The sequence below is a fragment of the Pseudophryne corroboree genome, chromosome 11, assembly GCF_028390025.1.
Source record: "Pseudophryne corroboree isolate aPseCor3 chromosome 11, aPseCor3.hap2, whole genome shotgun sequence".
Classification (NCBI taxonomy): domain Eukaryota; kingdom Metazoa; phylum Chordata; class Amphibia; order Anura; family Myobatrachidae; genus Pseudophryne; species Pseudophryne corroboree.
The window spans coordinates 360978254-360997000 of NC_086454.1; the positions used below are offsets into that span (position 1 = coordinate 360978254).

Consider the following 18747-nt stretch of genomic DNA (forward strand, 5'->3'; position numbering starts at 1 on the left):
ACATTTTGTGCAGTTTCTGAGTAGTTCTGAACTTACTCAGCCGCTGCGATCACTTCAGCCTGTCCGGTCCCGGAATTGACGTCAGACACCCGCCCTGCAAACGCTTGGACACGCCTGTGTTTTTCCAACCACTCCCAGAAAACGGTCAGTTGCCACCCACAAACGCCCTCTTCCTGTCAATCTCCTTGCGATCGGCTGTGCGAATGGAGTCTTCGTTAAATCCATCGCTCAGCAACAATCCGCTTTGTACCCGTACGACACTCCAGTGACCTGATCGCTGTGCTGCGAAAAATCCTAGAGAAGAGGCTTTCTCTGTACTCTGTGTGTGAGAGTACCTGCTATTGATAAGCTATACATGTGACGCGCCTCTATTGCACGGTTCAGATGTGACCTTTTTCCTGTTTGCGCTAAAAATCCCAAACCCGCGCCATCTCTATCTGTACCACGCTCCTGCTATAGGCAGGCGTACTTTACTTTCTGATTAGACATTAATACTATTATGACTATTCATCTGTCCTTGCTGTGTATAGTCAAACTCTCTGGGGTAGATTACTATCCGTCGGGGTTTACAAAACTGCCGACGATCGGTGGCTTGACCAATGGATATTAAATGGTAATTAATCAATACTAAACCACACTGATGTAGCATTAATTACATGTGCCATTTTACATTTATTGTTGATCGTTGGCGACTTTGTAAACCAAACATATAGCAAACTCTAATTAAGTGTCCTTATGGAAACACAGAATATAAACACAGACACAATTTCCAGGGGGGGCTGTGTACGGTGGACGTTCTTCTTCACGTTCTCAATTCATTGATTTTCTCCATAAATAACATTACTTTATCATAGTCCACGTTGCCTCTCCAATCACCGTCCTTTTTAAAATAGGAGCCAACGATTAAGGCACTGGCATCAATGTATTTGTCCACATTTTCCAGCGTGACCCCAGATCCGATAAGGACTGGAATCCGGACTGAGTTCTGAACCTCTAGGACCGGGAGAATAACAGCAGAGATTAGAACAAGACCACCCAGTACGTAGCGTCTGCAGTCACAGGGTTCCAGAACTGGACCACAAGTATAATTTACAGTCTGTTACATGTATTCTGTTATATTATACCTCTGAGCTGTCTTGGATCGGCCTCTTGCCCTGTGGCGACTCCTGTCACTATAACGCCATCTGCGAGGAAGAATTCTGCCGCTTTCGCCGTCTCCGATACAGTAACATCGGCTGTCAATGCGTGGGAGCTGAGAACAACAACATTCATCCACTTAATAACAGAAAGCGTATTAGTCATATCTTTGCACAAGTTTCCAATTTATTAAACCTTGGGCGCCGTTCAGCTCACTACTCGCGGGAAAGCAGCAATACCACATAGAAGTGGTCGCAAGCAATGCCGAAGTTTGCGCAAAGGGTCAATACTGTATAAAGCCCACAACACTAGCAAATAGATGCAATCCTGGACACACTGTAAATAACGATCCCAAGATCTTAATCGTTTCAATCAACTCCAACGGACGCGTTGTTCTAAACATCTTGGAGAACTAACCAGGGACCTTCTGTGGATGTAGGCTGCTCAAATCCTTCTGTCCCTTCCTGTTATCCCAGACAGACTCGACGATGTGGCAGGAATGTCATCACTTTCAGGACTTCTTGTTCTTCTTTACGCTGAAGATAGTTTTTAATAACTTTGGCTGTATGTTTGGGGTCGTCCTGCTGCAGAATAAATTTGGAGCCAATCAAACGCCTCCCTGATGGTATTGCATGGTGGATAAGTACCTGCCTGTATTTCTCAGCATTGAAACACAAAGAAATGGGCAACTGCAGGCAACAGTGAAGCATGGCGGAGGTTCCTTGCAAGTTTGGGGCTGCATTTCAGCAAATGGAGTTGGGGCCTAATTCAGGTTGGATCGCAAAAGAGATCCAATCGCAAATTTTAAGAAAAAGATGTGGGCGCATGCACAGTGCCCGTCTGGCGTATGCGCCCGCTTTTTCTGCGGGGGGCGCAGTAAATGCGATCGCCTCTGCCTGTCAAACACGCAGAGGCAGTCGGGCAATGCTCCGTTTCCAGGGAAGAGACGGAGCGTTGCGGGGACGGATGAACGGCGGCATGATCGTGGCGGCTGCGTGAAGTCACACGCAGCCACCGAGATCAGGAAGATGGCAGTGAGTCTCCTGCATCCGCAGCTAAGCTGTGCCGGCAGGAGGTTTCCACAGATTCTGCTAACAAGCAGAAATTGCGAAAATGCTTCGCAATTTCTGCTTGTTGAAGTGGGGGAGGCCCCCAGCATGCGATCCAAAGGATAGTAAATTCTGCTAATTAGCAGCATCTGTTATCCTTAATGAATTAAGCCCTTGGTCAGCATTAATGGTGTCCTCAATGCTGAGAAATACAGGCAGGTACTTATCCATCATGTAAATGTATTCTGCAGCAGGATAAAGGCCCCTAAACATATAAACATACAGCAAATATCATTAAGAACTATCTTAAGCGTAAAGAAGAACAAGGAGTCCTGGAAATGATGATATGGCCCCCACAGAGCCCTGATCTCAACATCATCAAGGATTTGAGCAAGCCTACATCCAGAAAAGATCTGTGATTAGTTCTCCAAGATGTTAGGAGCAACCTCTCTGCCGAGTTCCTTCAAAAACTTTCTGCAAGTGTACCTAGAAGATTGATGCTGTTTTGAAGGCAATGGGTGGTCACACCAAATACTGATGTGATTTAGATTTCTCTTCTGTTCATTCACTTTGCATTTTGTTAATTGATAAAAATAAACTGTTGACATGTCTATTTTTAAAGTATTCTTACTTTGCAGCATTTTTTCCACACCTGCCTAAAACTTTTGCTCAGTACTGTATATTAAAGTCATTATATATTCTTCACAGTATTATTGTGCCTTTGCTTATTGTTCCATATCAGTATTGGATATTTTAGTATTTTGATATAAGCGCCGTCTTTTTGTTTTGTGTTTGTTTAGGATCGAGTAAAACTCTAAAGATGGAGGCTCAACACGACAAGTAAGAGATTTTGGAAATCAACCTCCCCCCGCCTGGGAAAGCTCCAGTACCTAAGATGGGAGCAGATTTGTATAATGGATAGGGGGAGCCCTGTAACGCTAGGAGCCAGATCAAGGCTTTGCAATACAAGGGGTGTTCAGAGGGGGATCACACATTGGGAGAGATGTATTAAACCGTGGAAAGAGACAAAGTACCACCCAATCAGCTCCAAACTGCCATGTTACAGGCTATGTTTGAAAAAGGACAGTTGGTACTTTATCTCTCTCCAACCTTGGATACATCTCCCCCAAAATGATCAACCCCTGTAACCACAGAGCGGAGCTTGGTCTCTGGGGGACACACATGTACCTGTGCTTCTTTTTAACATCGGCAAAGATCTGAATGTGCTCAGCGCCGAGTGACTTGCGGTACCGCAGCAGATCTCCTGCGCAGGCGTTCACCATGCCTTCATCAGCCACATGGGAGAAGACAAAGCCCTCGGCTCGGATAAAGTCCAGACCTGCAACACAGAACACTTTGTCAGATACTGTGACATTTACCTAGACATACAGTCTGGCCAATCACCTCTCCCTGCTGTAACCTGGACACACAGTCTGGCCAATCACCTCTCCCTGCTGTAACATAGACACACAGTCTGGCCAATCACCTCTCCCTGCTGTAACCTAGATATACAGTCTGGCCAATCACCTCTCCCTGCTGTAACCTAGATATACAGTCTGGCCAATCACCACTGCCTGCTGTAACCTAGACATACAGTCTAGCCAATCACCTCTACCTGCTGTAACCTAGACATACAGTCTGGCCAATCACCTCTCCCTGCTGTAACTTACACATACACTCTGGCCAATCGCCTCTCCCTGCTGTAACCTAGACATACAGTCTGGCCAATCACCTCTCCCTGCTGTAACATAGACATACACTCTGGCCAATCACCTCTCCCTGCTGTAACTCCATACACATAAGGGGGTATATTTACTAAAATTCTTATTTTTCTGAATGAGGTTAAAGTTCAAACACGAATGACATCGAATGTGTGAAATTGCAACTTTTTGAATTGATTACGACTCATTTACTATGCTGTCGTATTCTGCATTTTCGAGTTTTCCGATGTCGATGTCATTCGTATTTTCTGGCAGTGTTTTACAGGAGTGAATAGTAAAACACTGCAGACATTAACACAATGAATCTCGGCCGGATCTGTGAGATCCGTGCAGGGCTTCATTGTGCACCTTTCAAAAAAAAAAAGAAAGTTTTACAAATCGTAAAAAAAAAATGCGTGGGGTCCCCCCTCCTAAGCATAACCAGCCTCGGGCTCTTTGAGCCGGTCCTGGTTGACAAAATATGGGGGAAAAATTGACAGGGGTTCCCCCATATTTCATCAACCAGCACCGGGCTCTGCACCTGGTCCTGGTGCAAAAAATACAGGGGACAAAAAGTGTAGGGGTCCCCCGTATTTTTTGAACCAGCACCGGGCTCCACTACTCAGAGAGATAATGCCACAGCCAGGGGACACTTTTATGTAGGTCCCTGCGGCCCTGGCATTAAATCACTAACTAGTCACCCCTGGCCGGGGTACCCTGGAGGAGTGGGGACCCCTTAAATCAAGGGGTCCCCCCCTCCAGCCACCCAAGGGCCAGGGGTGAAGCCCAAGGCTGTCCCCCCCATCCAAGGGCGGCGGATGGGGGGCTGATAGCCAAGTGTAAAAAATCAGAATATTGTTTTTAGTAGCAGTACTACAAATCCCAGCAAGCCTCCCCCGCAAACTGGTACTTGGAGAACCACAAGTCCCAGCATGCGGTGGAAAACCGGGCCCGCTGGTACCTGTAGTACTACTACTAAAAAAATACCCAACAAAAAACAGGACACACACACCGTGTCAGTAAAAGTTTATTACATACATGCACACCTCCATGCATACATACTTACCTATGTTCAAACGAGGCTCGGTCCTCTTCTCCATGTCGATTCCTCGGGGTACCCGTGATAAAAATTATACTCACATAATCCAGTGTACCTTCTGTTCTTTGTATAATCCACGTACTTGGCAAAAAAACAAACCGGAAACCCGACCACGCACTGAAAGGGGTCCCATGTTTACACATGGGACCCCTTTCCCCGACTGCCAGGACCCCCCCTGACTCCTGTCAAAGAGGGTCCCTTCAGCCAATCAGGGAGCGCCATGTCGTGGCACTCTCCCGATTGCCTGTGTGCTCCTGAGCTATCAGGCAGGCAGCGCACGGCAGAGATACAATGTAGCGCCTATGCGCTCCATTGTATCCAATGGTGGGAACTTTGCGGTCAGCGGTGAGGTTACTCGTGGTCAACCGCTAACCGCAAAGTTCCCACCATTGGATACAATGGAGCGCCTAGGCGCTACATTGTATCTTCAGTGCGCAGCCTCACTGACACTACAGGAGCGCACAGGCAATCAGGAGAGTGCCACGACGTGGCGCTCCCTGATTGGCTGAAGGGACCCTCTTTGACAGGAGTCAGGGGGGGTCCTGGCAGTCGGGGAAAGGGGTCCCATGTGTAAACATGGGACCCCTTTCAGTGCGTGGTCGGGTTTCCGGTTTGTTTTTTTGCCAAGTACGTGGATTACAAAGACAACACAAGATACACTGGATTATGTGAGTATAATTTTTTATCACAGGTCCCCTGTGGAGTCTACATGGAGAAGAGGACCGAGCCTCGTGTGAACATAGTTAAGTATGTATGTATGTATGTATGTATGTATGTATGTATGTATGGAGGTGTGCATGTATGTAATAAACTTTTACTGTCACGGTGTGTGTGTCCTGTTTTTTGTTGGGTATTTTTTTAGTAGTAGTACTACTACAGGTACCAGCGGGCCCGGTTTTCCACCACATGCTGGTACTTGTGGTTCTTCAAGTACCAGTTTGCGGCGGAGGCTTGCTGGGATTTGTAGTACTGCTACTAAAAACAATTTTCTGATTTTTTTACACTTGGCTATCAGCCCCCCATCCGCCGCCCTTGGATGGGGGGACAGCCTCGGGCTTCACCCCTGGCCCTTGGGTGGCTGGAGGGGGGGGGGGGGGGGGAGACACACCTTGATTTAAGGGGTACCCTCTCCTCCAGGGTACCCCGGCCAGGGTTGATTAGTTAGTGATATAATGCCAGGACCGCAGGGACCTACATAAAAGTGTCCCCCAGCTGTGGCATTATCTCTCTGGCTAGTGGAGCCCGGTGCTGGTTCAAAAAATACGGGGGACCCCTACGCTTTTTGTCCCCCGTATTTTTTGCACCAGGAGCAGGCGCAGAGCCCGGTGCTGGTTGATGAAATATGGGGGAACCCCTGTCAATTTTTTCCCCATATTTTGTCAACCAGGACCGGCTCAAAGAGCCCGAAGCTGGTTATGCTTAGGAGGGGGGACCCCACACATTTTTTTTTATTAAATTTAACACTTTCCCACCCCTTCCCACTGATAAACATGCACGGATCTCACGGATCCGTGCATGCCTATCAGAACACGGTAAAAAAAAGCAGGCCTATTTTAAAAATGCTTTTTTTTACGATTTGTATTTTTTCACGGCAGTGTTTGGCTATTGCCGGCAGTGTTTGTGAAATTGATTTTTTAGTAAATTACCGAGTTGTATTAAATAACAGGCGTATTTGACCAATGGTGTATTCATTCGTATTTTTTTTCTTTGCCTTCAAAAAAAAATACGAATGCCCTCATCACTGCCGAGATTTGTGTTTAGTAAATTCCCGAGATGACACTTTAAAGAAAAAACACCATCTCGGTCAAAATCGGGAGCTTAGTAAATATACCCCAAGGAGTGTGGTGTCTGTACATATGCAGTAGGGACATCTGCTGGCCAGACCCAGCTACTGCTGCCTGCCAACTCAGCTCTTTGTAATCCCCAGCTGTAAAGCACTGCAGTATATGCGTGCACTATATAAATCACTGTTAATAATGATGACGATGATGAAGAAGGTCTCCGACACTAGCAGACTGCCCCTGATTAGCCACTTGTGAACGCTGCGCTGACTGGCGCTTTCTTCCTCACTTGGTCGTAGTTTGTGCTTTTGCAAGCACATTTAAGCTTTTTCCTTTTTCGTTTGCGTATACGAGACGGGCGCTGGTTAGGAGGTTTTCGCACAGTTAATGATAACTAATTGCAAGCGCCTAATACTGCACATATAAATAAATGCCATCACATGGGCACAAGTGGGACATAAGTGTCTGTGACAAGTACCTGGAGTAGACCTGACGCATATGCTACCGTTGCCAAGCGGAACACCTCGTAAGTTCTGCACAGGGCTGTTGAGACATTCTGCGGGCCCGGGCGATACAAGGGGGAATGGCCACGCCCCCTAAGAAACTATGAATGAGAAATACTATGCGCACTGCGGAGGGGGACATTCCTCGTCCTCCACAGCCCCCCGGATAATAGTACCTATCCCCCCTCCTCAGCTGCCCTGACTTTGCAGATGGCTGGCTAGCCACATTCCTTTAGTACACATGCACATTTCTCCTACACCTGGTCCTTGTATGTATGAGCGTAACTGGCATATTATCTCCCCATGTGCCTTTCCCGCTGCTGTACGTCTCGTCACCATACCCCAAACACCTCTCGCTTCATACATACATTTACAGGATTGAGGTTAGACCAGAGAAACGGGTTCTTAAAGCAAATTACAGACAATCGATTTAGTCGTTGGTTGTGTCAACAGCGGACGAGCTCTTGACCATGAACTGTGGCAATAAAAAGCGGGTATGTGTATGGGGTTGATGGGTATATATAGGTAGGCGTGTTTTTAGTAAATAAAATGACAAGATTGGAGGGTTCTCAAAGTAAAGCTCCTTCTATAAAGTGTCTAATTCTAAGGGTGTTCTGGTGCCTCCATCACTAAATACTCCTTCCAAAAGTGACCTTCAAACGTGAGCAAAAAATAAATATCTCTAACACATTTGCAGACAGGGAGAGGCCTGCGCACACCCCACTGACAGGCACACACAACCCAGTGACAGGCGCACACCCCAGTGACAGGCGCACACACCCCAGTGACAGGCGCACACACCCCAGTGACAGGCGCACACAACCCAGTGACAGGCGCACACAACCCAGTGACAGGCGCACACAACCCAGTGACAGGCGCACACAACCCAGTGACAGGCGCACACAACCCAGTGACAGGCGCACACAACCCAGTGACAGGCGCACACACACCAGTGACAGGCGCACACAACCCAGTGACAGGCGCACACAACCCAGTGACAGGCGCACACAACCCAGTGACAGGCGTACACCACCCAGTGACAGGCGCACACCACCCAGTGACAGGCGCACACCCCAGTGACAGGCGCACACACCCCAGTGACAGGCGCACACACCCCAGTGACAGGCGCACACACCCCAGTGACAGGCGCACACACCCCAGTGACAGGCGCACACACCCCAGTGACAGGCGCACACACCCCAGTGACAGGCGCACACCACCCAGTGACAGGCGCACACCCCAGTGACAGGCGCACACCACCCAGTGACAGGCGCACACCACCCAGTGACAGGCGCACACCCCAGTGACAGGCGCACACACCCCAGTGACAGGCGCACACACCCCAGTGACAGGCGCACACACCCCAGTGACAGGCGCACACACCCCAGTGACAGGCGCACACACCCCAGTGACAGGCGCACACCACCCAGTGACAGGCGCACACAACCCAGTGACAGGCGCACACCACCCAGTGACAGGCGCATACAACCCAGTGACAGGCGCACACAACCCAGTGACAGGCGCACACCACCCAGTGACACGCGCATACACCCCAGTGACAGGCGCACACCCCAGTGACAGGCGCACACACCCCAGTGACAGGCGCACACACCCCAGTGACAGGCGCACACCACCCAGTGACACGCGCATACAACCCAGTGACAGGCGCACACAACCCAGTGACAGGCGCACACCCCAGTGACAGGCGCACACCACCCAGTGACAGGCGCACACACCCCAGTAACAGGCGCACACACCCCAGTGACAGGCGCACACACCCCAGTGACAGGCGCACACACCCCAGTGACAGGCGCACACCACCCAGTGACAGGCGCACACCACCCAGTGACAGGCGCACACAACCCAGTGACAGGCGCACACCACCCAGTGACAGGCGCACACCACCCAGTGACAGGCGCACACACCCCAGTGACAGGCGCACACAACCCAGTGACAGGCGCACACAACCCAGTGACAGGCGCACACAACCCAGTGACAGGCGCACACAACCCAGTGACAGGCGCACACAACCCAGTGACAGGCGCACACACCCCAGTGACAGGCGCACACCACCCAGTGACAGGCGCACACCACCCAGTGACAGGCGCACACCACCCAGTGACACGCGCATACAACCCAGTGACAGGCGCACACACCCCAGTGACAGGCGCACACCACCCAGTGACACGCGCATACAACCCAGTGACAGGCGTACACCACCCAGTGACAGGCGCACACCACCCAGTGACACGCGCATACAACCCAGTGACAGGCGCACACAACCCAGTGACAGGCGCACACACCCCAGTGACAGGCGCACACCACCCAGTGACAGGCGCACACACCCCAGTAACAGGCGCACACACCCCAGTGACAGGCGCACACACCCCAGTGACAGGCGCACACACCCCAGTGACAGGCGCACACACCCCAGTGACAGGCGCACACACCCCAGTGACAGGTGCACTCACCCCAGTGACAGGCGCACACAACCCAGTGACGGTTATGACAGGCGCACACAACCCAGTGACAGGCGCACACAACCCAGTGACAGGCGCACACACCCCAGTGACAGGCGCACACACCCCAGTGACAGGCGCACACACCCCAGTGACAGGCGCACACACCCCAGTGACAGGCGCACACAACCCAGTGACAGGCGTACACCACCCAGTGACAGGCGCACACCCCACTGACAGGCGCACACAACCCAGTGACAGGCGCACACAACCCAGTGACAGGCGCACACAACCCAGTGACAGGCGCACACACCCCAGTGACAGGCGCACACCCCAGTGACAGGCGCACACCACCCAGTGACACGCGCATACAACCCAGTGACAGGCGCACACAACCCAGTGACAGGCGCACACACCCCAGTGACAGGCGCACACCCCAGTGACAGGCGCACACCACCCAGTGACAGGCGCACACACCCCAGTGACAGGCGCACACACCCCAGTGACAGGCGCACACACCCCAGTGACAGGCGCACACACCCCAGTGACAGGCGCACACCACCCAGTGACAGGCGCACACCACCCAGTGACAGGCGCACACCACCCAGTGACAGGCGCACACAACCCAGTGACAGGCGCACACACCCCAGTGACAGGCGCACACCACCCAGTGACAGGCGCACACACCCCAGTGACAGGCGCACACACCCCAGTGACAGGCGCACACAACCCAGTGACGGTTATGACAGGCGCACACACCCCAGTGACAGGCGCACACAACCCAGTGACAGGCGCACACACCCCAGTGACAGGCGCACACACCCCAGTGACAGGCGCACACACCCCAGTGACAGGCGCACACAACCCAGTGACGGTTATGACAGGCGCACACACCCCAGTGACAGGCGCACACACCCCAGTGACAGGCGCACACACCCCAGTGACAGGCGCACACAACCCAGTGACAGGCGCACACACCCCAGTGACAGGCGCACACAACCCAGTGACAGGCGCACACAACCCAGTGACAGGCGCACACAACCCAGTGACAGGCGCACACAACCCAGTGACAGGCGCACACAACCCAGTGACAGGCGTACACCACCCAGTGACAGGCGCACACACCCCAGTGACAGGCGCACACACCCCAGTGACAGGCGCACACCCCAGTGACAGGCGCACACCACCCAGTGACAGGCGCACACCCCACTGACAGGCGCACACAACCCAGTGACAGGCGCACACAACCCAGTGACAGGCGCACACACCCCAGTGACAGGCGCACACCCCAGTGACAGGCGCACACCACCCAGTGACAGGCGCACACCACCCAGTGACACGCGCATACAACCCAGTGACAGGCGCACACAACCCAGTGACAGGCGCACACACCCCAGTGACAGGCGCACACCCCAGTGACAGGCGCACACCACCCAGTGACAGGCGCACACACCCCAGTGACAGGCGCACACAACCCAGTGACGGTTATGACAGGCGCACACAACCCAGTGACAGGCGCACACAACCCAGTGACAGGCGCACACAACCCAGTGACAGGCGCACACAACCCAGTGACAGGCGCACACCACCCAGTGACAGGCGCACACAACCCAGTGACGGTTATGACAGGCGCACACAACCCAGTGACAGGCGCACACAACCCAGTGACAGGCGCACACAACCCAGTGACGGTTATGACAGGCGCACACAACCCAGTGACAGGCGCACACAACCCAGTGACAGGCGCACACAACCCAGTGACAGGCGCACACAACCCAGTGACAGGCGCACACCCCACTGACAGGCGCACACAACCCAGTGACAGGCGCACACAACCCAGTGACAGGCGCACACAACCCAGTGACAGGCGCACACCCCACTGACAGGCGCACACAACCCAGTGACAGGCGCACACAACCCAGTGACAGGCGCACACACCCCAGTGACAGGCGCACACCCCAGTGACAGGCGCACACCACCCAGTGACAGGCGCACACCACCCAGTGACACGCGCATACAACCCAGTGACAGGCGCACACACCCCAGTGACAGGCGCACACCCCAGTGACAGGCGCACACCACCCAGTGACAGGCGCACACACCCCAGTGACAGGCGCACACCACCCAGTGACAGGCGCACACCACCCAGTGACACGCGCATACAACCCAGTGACAGGCGCACACAACCCAGTGACAGGCGCACACACCCCAGTGACAGGCGCACACCCCAGTGACAGGCGCACACCACCCAGTGACAGGCGCACACACCCCAGTAACAGGCGCACACACCCCAGTGACAGGCGCACACACCCCAGTAACAGGCGCACACACCCCAGTGACAGGCGCACACACCCCAGTGACAGGCGCACACACCCCAGTGACAGGCGCACACCACCCAGTGACAGGCGCACACCACCCAGTGACAGGCGCACACAACCCAGTGACAGGCGCACACACCCCAGTGACAGGCGCACACACCCCAGTGACAGGCGCACACACCCCAGTGACAGGCGCACACAACCCAGTGACGGTTATGACAGGCGCACACACCCCAGTGACAGGCGCACACAACCCAGTGACAGGCGCACACACCCCAGTGACAGGCGCACACACCCCAGTGACAGGCGCACACAACCCAGTGACAGGCGTACACCACCCAGTGACAGGCGCACACAACCCAGTGACAGGCGCACACAACCCAGTGACAGGCGCACACACCCCAGTGACAGGCGCACACACCCCAGTGACAGGCGCACACACCCCAGTGACAGGCGCACACAACCCAGTGACAGGCGCACACAACCCAGTGACAGGCGCACACAACCCAGTGACAGGCGCACACACCCCAGTGACAGGCGCACACACCCCAGTGACAGGCGCACACACCCCAGTGACAGGCGCACACACCCCAGTGACAGGCGCACACCACCCAGTGACAGGCGCACACACCCCAGTGACAGGCGCACACACCCCAGTGACAGGCGCACACCACCCAGTGACAGGCGCACACACCCCAGTGACAGGCGCACACACCCCAGTGACAGGCGCACACCACCCAGTGACAGGCGCACACACCCCAGTGACAGGCGCACACAACCCAGTGACAGGCGCACACACCCCAGTGACAGGCGCACACCACCCAGTGACAGGCGCACACCACCCAGTGACAGGCGCACACCACCCAGTGACAGGCGCACACACCCCAGTGACAGGCGCACACACCCCAGTGACAGGCGCACACCACCCAGTGACAGGCGCACACACCCCAGTGACAGGCGCACACCACCCAGTGACAGGCGCACAGGTTAGCCAGGGATGCAGAAGACATTGGTGCTGCTTACTGGAACTTACCCGCTGCGAGGGCCACTGCCAGCGCCTGCTGATTGGCACAAGCCAATACCTGGACCCCTAGGGGCAGGCGAGGGCAGGTCTGCCGGACAGCAGCACATACGGCCGCCATAGCTGCTGTAATCTCCGGTCCGACGTGAAGGCTGTACGGGATGTCATTCATGTTCTCTACTATGAGGCCGTCCTGACAACAGACAAAGCAGCGGAATCAGCAGTTTCTGCAACAATGCAAAGTGCAGGTCACTGGCCGTACAAAGTCCCGGTCACAGCCGTGGTGCAGGACGGGGGCTCGGCAAACAGATACAATCCAGGCTGATCGCAGCGCCTTGTCATGGACATCTAACCCAGAGAGTGACCCAGGCTTCCCCCTTATCAGCAAGAAGGGCCGTCAGTCTGCAATGGGGACCCTTAGCCGTAATCGTTATATAGGGGGAAATAAATAATATACCACTTCTAAGGTCACATGGCAGAAAGTGTCGTAAGGGTATCTGGACTCGACACCAATTAGGCCGACACCCGTTAGGTCAACAGTAGAAATAGGTCGACATGCAGAAAGGTCGACATAAGTTTTTTACATATTTTTTGGGGGGACTTTTTCAGACTTTATGATCCACGTGGACCACGATTGTGAACGGTAACCTGTGCCAAGCGCAGTGAGGCTCCTTGCCCGTTCGCTCGCCATGCAAGGGGATGCAGTGCACTAATTGGGGTTCCCGGTCACTTGACGGAGAAAACTACACCAAAAAAACTCATGTTGACCTTTTTTCATGTCGACCTAATGACCGTGTCGACCTATTTCTAGTGTTGACTAATCCACTGTCGACCTATGGGTATCGACCCTAAGTCCCAGACCCGTCGTAAGTAGTACTATTATCATTCTCATTGTATTAATTTATACTAGGCTTAAGCGTCTGGTATCTCTCCGGCAGTTGGGGGAACTACAAGACCCAGCATGCCACGCATACGGAGGATCCATCATGCAGACTGAATATACGTCGGACGATAGGATAAAACAACAACAGGCGCATTAACCCTTACAATCCCAGCTTTCCTGTAGAGTTTGGCTTCCTGGCACGCCTCCTCCAGAATCTGCGTCACCGGCAGCCTAGAACGCGGCGTGCCTAAATATTCCAAAGAAAGGGAGGATAAATAGGACAATAGTGTAGAGGTTGGTGCGTGGTAATACAGACCGCCACCTACCGGGCAATGCTTTCAGGTGCACCATGCCGACCACAGCCGACTTCAGCCTTCCAAAGAGCTGCAAAAACTTCATGGCTCTAGAAGAAAAAAAGACCCACAGTAATTACACACAGGCAAAAAATTATCTTGGGGTCCCTGGATGTACTGTGCGCCGCATACTGTACCCCACTTCCTGTGCCCCCCACTTCCTGGGTACTACTGCGCGGCCAAAATCTTCACACAATATAGAACTGACTCAAGTCAATGAGAAATGTTACTGTGGTATATGCTGCCATTATTCTGTGTGGGTCACACTGTGCACACGAGAAGGGCGCACACTGGGGGTCACTCCGACCTGATCGCACACTGCTGTTTTTCGCAGTGCAGCGATCAGGTCACTACTGCGCATGTGCATGCACCGCAATGCGCAGGCGCGTCGTATGGGTAGAAAAAGGATCGGTGCTGGGCGATGGATTTAACGAAGAATCCATTCGCACAGCCGATCGCAAGAAGATTGACAGGAAGAGGGCGTTTGTGGGAGGCAACTGACCATTTTCAGGGAGTGTTTGGGAAAACGCAGGTGTGTCCAGGCGTTTGCAGGGCGGGTGTCTGACGTCAATTCCGGGACCGGACAGGCTGATGTGATCGCAGCGGTGGTTAAGGTCAGACCTACTCAGAAACTGCACAAACTGATTTTGTACCGCTCGGCTGCACACGCGATCGCACACTTGCACAGCTAAAAAATACTCCCCTGTGGGCGGCGACTATGCGTTCGCACGGCTGCTAAAAACACCTAGCGAGCGATCAACTCGGAATGACCCCCACAGGGCAGTATGACTGCCTGGCCCATAATGCACAGAAACCAAGCAGGCCCAATCAGACTTTCACCAGTACTCTAGGGGAGCAGCCCAGCAATACCCTATAAGCAAAAACTGTAGCAGGGCATGCTGGGGTGTGTAGTTCCACAGCAGCTGTAGAGCTATATGTTGAATATCCTTGCATTAGCCATTTTCCTGCAGCGATTAGGTCAGAAACATCAGCTGAGCTGACAATCCGCGGATATATATCTAGATAAAAGATAGAGGTAAAAGCGTCATTCTCAGAGCGTACACCTGGATGGTCCTCCCAGCGCAGATTAAGGCGCACGCCTACCGTCCGCTCTAGGGAGACACCAGCTGGAACTCCACCTAGGAGAGAGAGATCACCATAGAGAGGGAAGAAGTCAGGGGCACTGGTTTCATCGTCATCAGACCCAATGTGCGCACAACGGCCCTTACGCAGGTGTGGTCGGAGGAGGCATCGCTGGTACTGCAGCAGGAGGCATCTGATATAAGTAGACGCCTGAGGATGCAGCAACGTCATCACCGGTAATCCCGGCCTCATCACTACTCCATAACGGCAGCAGCACGCCTCCGCTTTGGGAAATGGAGGCTATCGCTGCCCCCGACTGTCAATCAACTGACGCCTGGGGCTGATCTGCTACCGACATCGCAGCACAAAGTTCTGAGCGTCTGTACTTTGCGACACGTGAAGCTCCTGCGTTCGGACCTGAAGCATGCCCACTGTCCATTGCACACTGGGAAGAGAGAGAGACGGCGCTACAGCCGGGTACCTGACCTAAGGGCGTCACCAGACTACAAGACGTATAAAAGTTTCCATTCCTTGGAGTTGTTGGGCACTGTATATACGTTTCCCATACAGCCGAGTTCAAGCAGCACTTTGCTGTTATCAGCCAGGGAGAGATTACACCTGCCATCCGCCCTGGGCGCGGCTCCTGCCAGGCCTCACCCTGTGATAATCCCCAGCGTCTACCCCAGACTGCAGACACTAACCTGGGACAGAACCGCTCGGAATGGGAACAGGACATAATCTGGCACAAACGCACCTTATTACGGTACAGGCGGCAGAAGGGGAGTCCCGTAGTCACATGACTAGGCCTCTGCTCGCACACAGAATACGGTTTGGAAGTGATCCGCCCTCACAAACTAACGTGGATAACGGCAAAATTTCATCAGACGCGGAAAAATAAATGAGTACTCGATCTTTAAGGAGTAAAACAAAGGAAAGGTTTTTTGTTTTGTTTTTTTTGCTGACGGCAAAGGTAATAAATACATAAATATTTTTCAAACCAATTCACATACAGGAAGACATCTTTTCTCCGTGTGGCGATTCATTATCCCTAGTCAGGACGGATACGGTTACGATGGTGACACTGTTGGAATGTCGCCGTCTGCAGGCTGTCTTTGTGCAAATGCGGCAACACGCCCCTTCCCTGATGTTCATTCATTCATCCAAACGTGCAAGCATTGAGACGCTGTCGGCGCCTGTGCTACAAAACCGTCTGGTGCATCCTTATGCTCCGCCATCGGTGACGTCATAGAAACCTGCAGCAGCCCTACGGCAGTTGTGGTGTCTCTGTCTGACCATGACCTCTTATGCCTGCCGCTGTGCAGCTGGGAACGCAGAAGATTACGCTGCCACGCCCCGACACTACCATAATACGCCCAATGAGCGGCCTATTTTGGCGTGCACTGCTAGCCGAGGCCCAGTCACCACCCACGAACGCCCATCACTTTTGCGACATGCTTCTTATACCGTCGGACCCGACTGTGCGTACAATGTGTAACACTTGCCCAAAAGGGGCTTTTAGAGAAAGTTCATGGACGTGCGGTTGCAAATAATCACTAAGCACCGGCATTGCGTGCACGCTGATGCAATCAGTTAATTGTGACCCTGTATACTTAATCTCGGCAAGACGCTGCGGACACCTTATGGCGCCATATATATATAAAAGACATAAGCAGGCCAGGGGCTGTATTTGCCAAATAGACTGTGTAATGACAATCTGGGGCATATTTATATATCAATGTGCTGCAGCCCCAAACGCCACGCTCCTCATATTGCTGCAACATCCCGTTGTGGGCGAAGGACGAGAACGGAGATATCCTGGCCTCTCGGTAGCTTCTACACTGGGTATAAATCAGTAAAGCTTGGTACATCTGGGTACAGAAGGGATGGCGATGACCTGCACTCCAAAGAACCAGGGGGTGTCGTCCCCGTTTTCTGGGCGTGTCGAGGCTAGTGGCTGCGTCCTCAGCAACCTGGGGGACACTGATACACGTGCTGTATATATGAGCACTGACAGACACTGTCGCCCACATTCCCCCTATAGGATACGCCCTGCCACACGGCCGTCTGTCTTTCTAGATCAGAGCGTCTTACACACACCCCGCTGCCTACAAGCTCTGAAGGCAGCCATTTTGTGTGCTGAACTAATAACCACTGCAATGGACTAGAACTTACATTCAGGCCACGGAATGACCCGTCAAGAGCTTTCACTTACACCCCAACATGAGCAAAATATAATCCACCGATCAGCCACGACAACTAGATAACACCACAAGCTTCCCTGGTCTAGACCTAGCACCGGCCTCTCCTCATCTCATGTTTGAGCAATCTACCCACAGACGCAGATAGGGTGGGGGGGTCATCAGCAGCAGCGCCCCACTTCCTGCAGATTCTGCCCCTAACTTGTGCTTTTACCTCGCAGAGCCCTAATACATGATAACGGGTGTACCGTCAGCGCTGCTTATGTGTGCAATACATTGCGCCTAAAGCTGGGGACACACTAGAGCGGTGTGACGCACCGACGCACACACACTGCACGAGCCGGAGTACTTACTGCATCGCTCCAACCAATGTGCAGCACATCAGACAGGGAGAGATGAGCGTGCGCACTATGCCATGATCCACGTCACTTACCATGCACAACTGTGGGCGCGTACTATGCCATGATCCACGTCACTTACCATGCACAACTGTGGGCGCGTACTATGCCATGATCCACGTCACTTACCATGCACAACTGTGGGTGCACACTATGCCATGATCCACGTCACTTACCATGCACAACTGTGGGTGCACACTATGCCATGATCCACGTCACTTACCATGCACAACTGTGGGTGCACACTATGCCATGATCCACGTCACTTACCATGCACAACTGTGGGCGCACACTATGCCATGATCCACGTCACTTACCATGCACAACTGTGGGCGCACACTATGCCATGATCCACGTCACTTACCATGCACAACTGTGGGTGCGCACTATGCCATGATCCACCTCACTTACCATGCACAACTGTGGGCGCGTACTATGCCATGATCCACGTCACTTACCATGCACAACTGTGGGTGCACACTATGCCATGATCCACGTCACTTACCATGCACAACTGTGGGCGCACACTATGCCATGATCCACGTCACTTACCATGCACAACTGTGGGTGCGTACTATGCCATGATCCACGTCACTTACCATGCACAACTGTGGGTGCACACTATGCCATGATCCACGTCACTTACCATGCACAACTGTGGGTGCGTACTATGCCATGATCCACGTCACTTACCATGCACAACTGTGGGTGCGTACTATGCCATGATCCACGTCACTTACCATGCACAACTGTGGGTGCACACTA

General features: G+C 53.1%; 1 protein-coding gene across 3 annotated transcripts in view; it reads right to left on the minus strand.

Annotated features, from left to right (window-relative positions):
- Positions 1-643: 643 nt before the first annotated feature.
- Positions 644-18747, minus strand: part of LOC134969843 (uncharacterized protein F13E9.13, mitochondrial-like) — a 30689-nt gene continuing 12585 nt past the window's right edge. For all 3 annotated transcript variants that reach the window (XM_063946041.1, XM_063946043.1, XM_063946042.1), the window contains exons 2-7: positions 14277-14353; positions 14115-14197; positions 13080-13260; positions 3375-3525; positions 1125-1252; positions 644-993 (exon numbers count right to left, since the gene is read on the minus strand). In XM_063946041.1, the coding sequence (XP_063802111.1) occupies positions 803-993; positions 1125-1252; positions 3375-3525; positions 13080-13260; positions 14115-14197; positions 14277-14353 (811 nt within the window). In that variant the 3' untranslated portion in view covers positions 644-802. The remainder of the gene's footprint in view (positions 994-1124; positions 1253-3374; positions 3526-13079; positions 13261-14114; positions 14198-14276; positions 14354-18747) is intronic.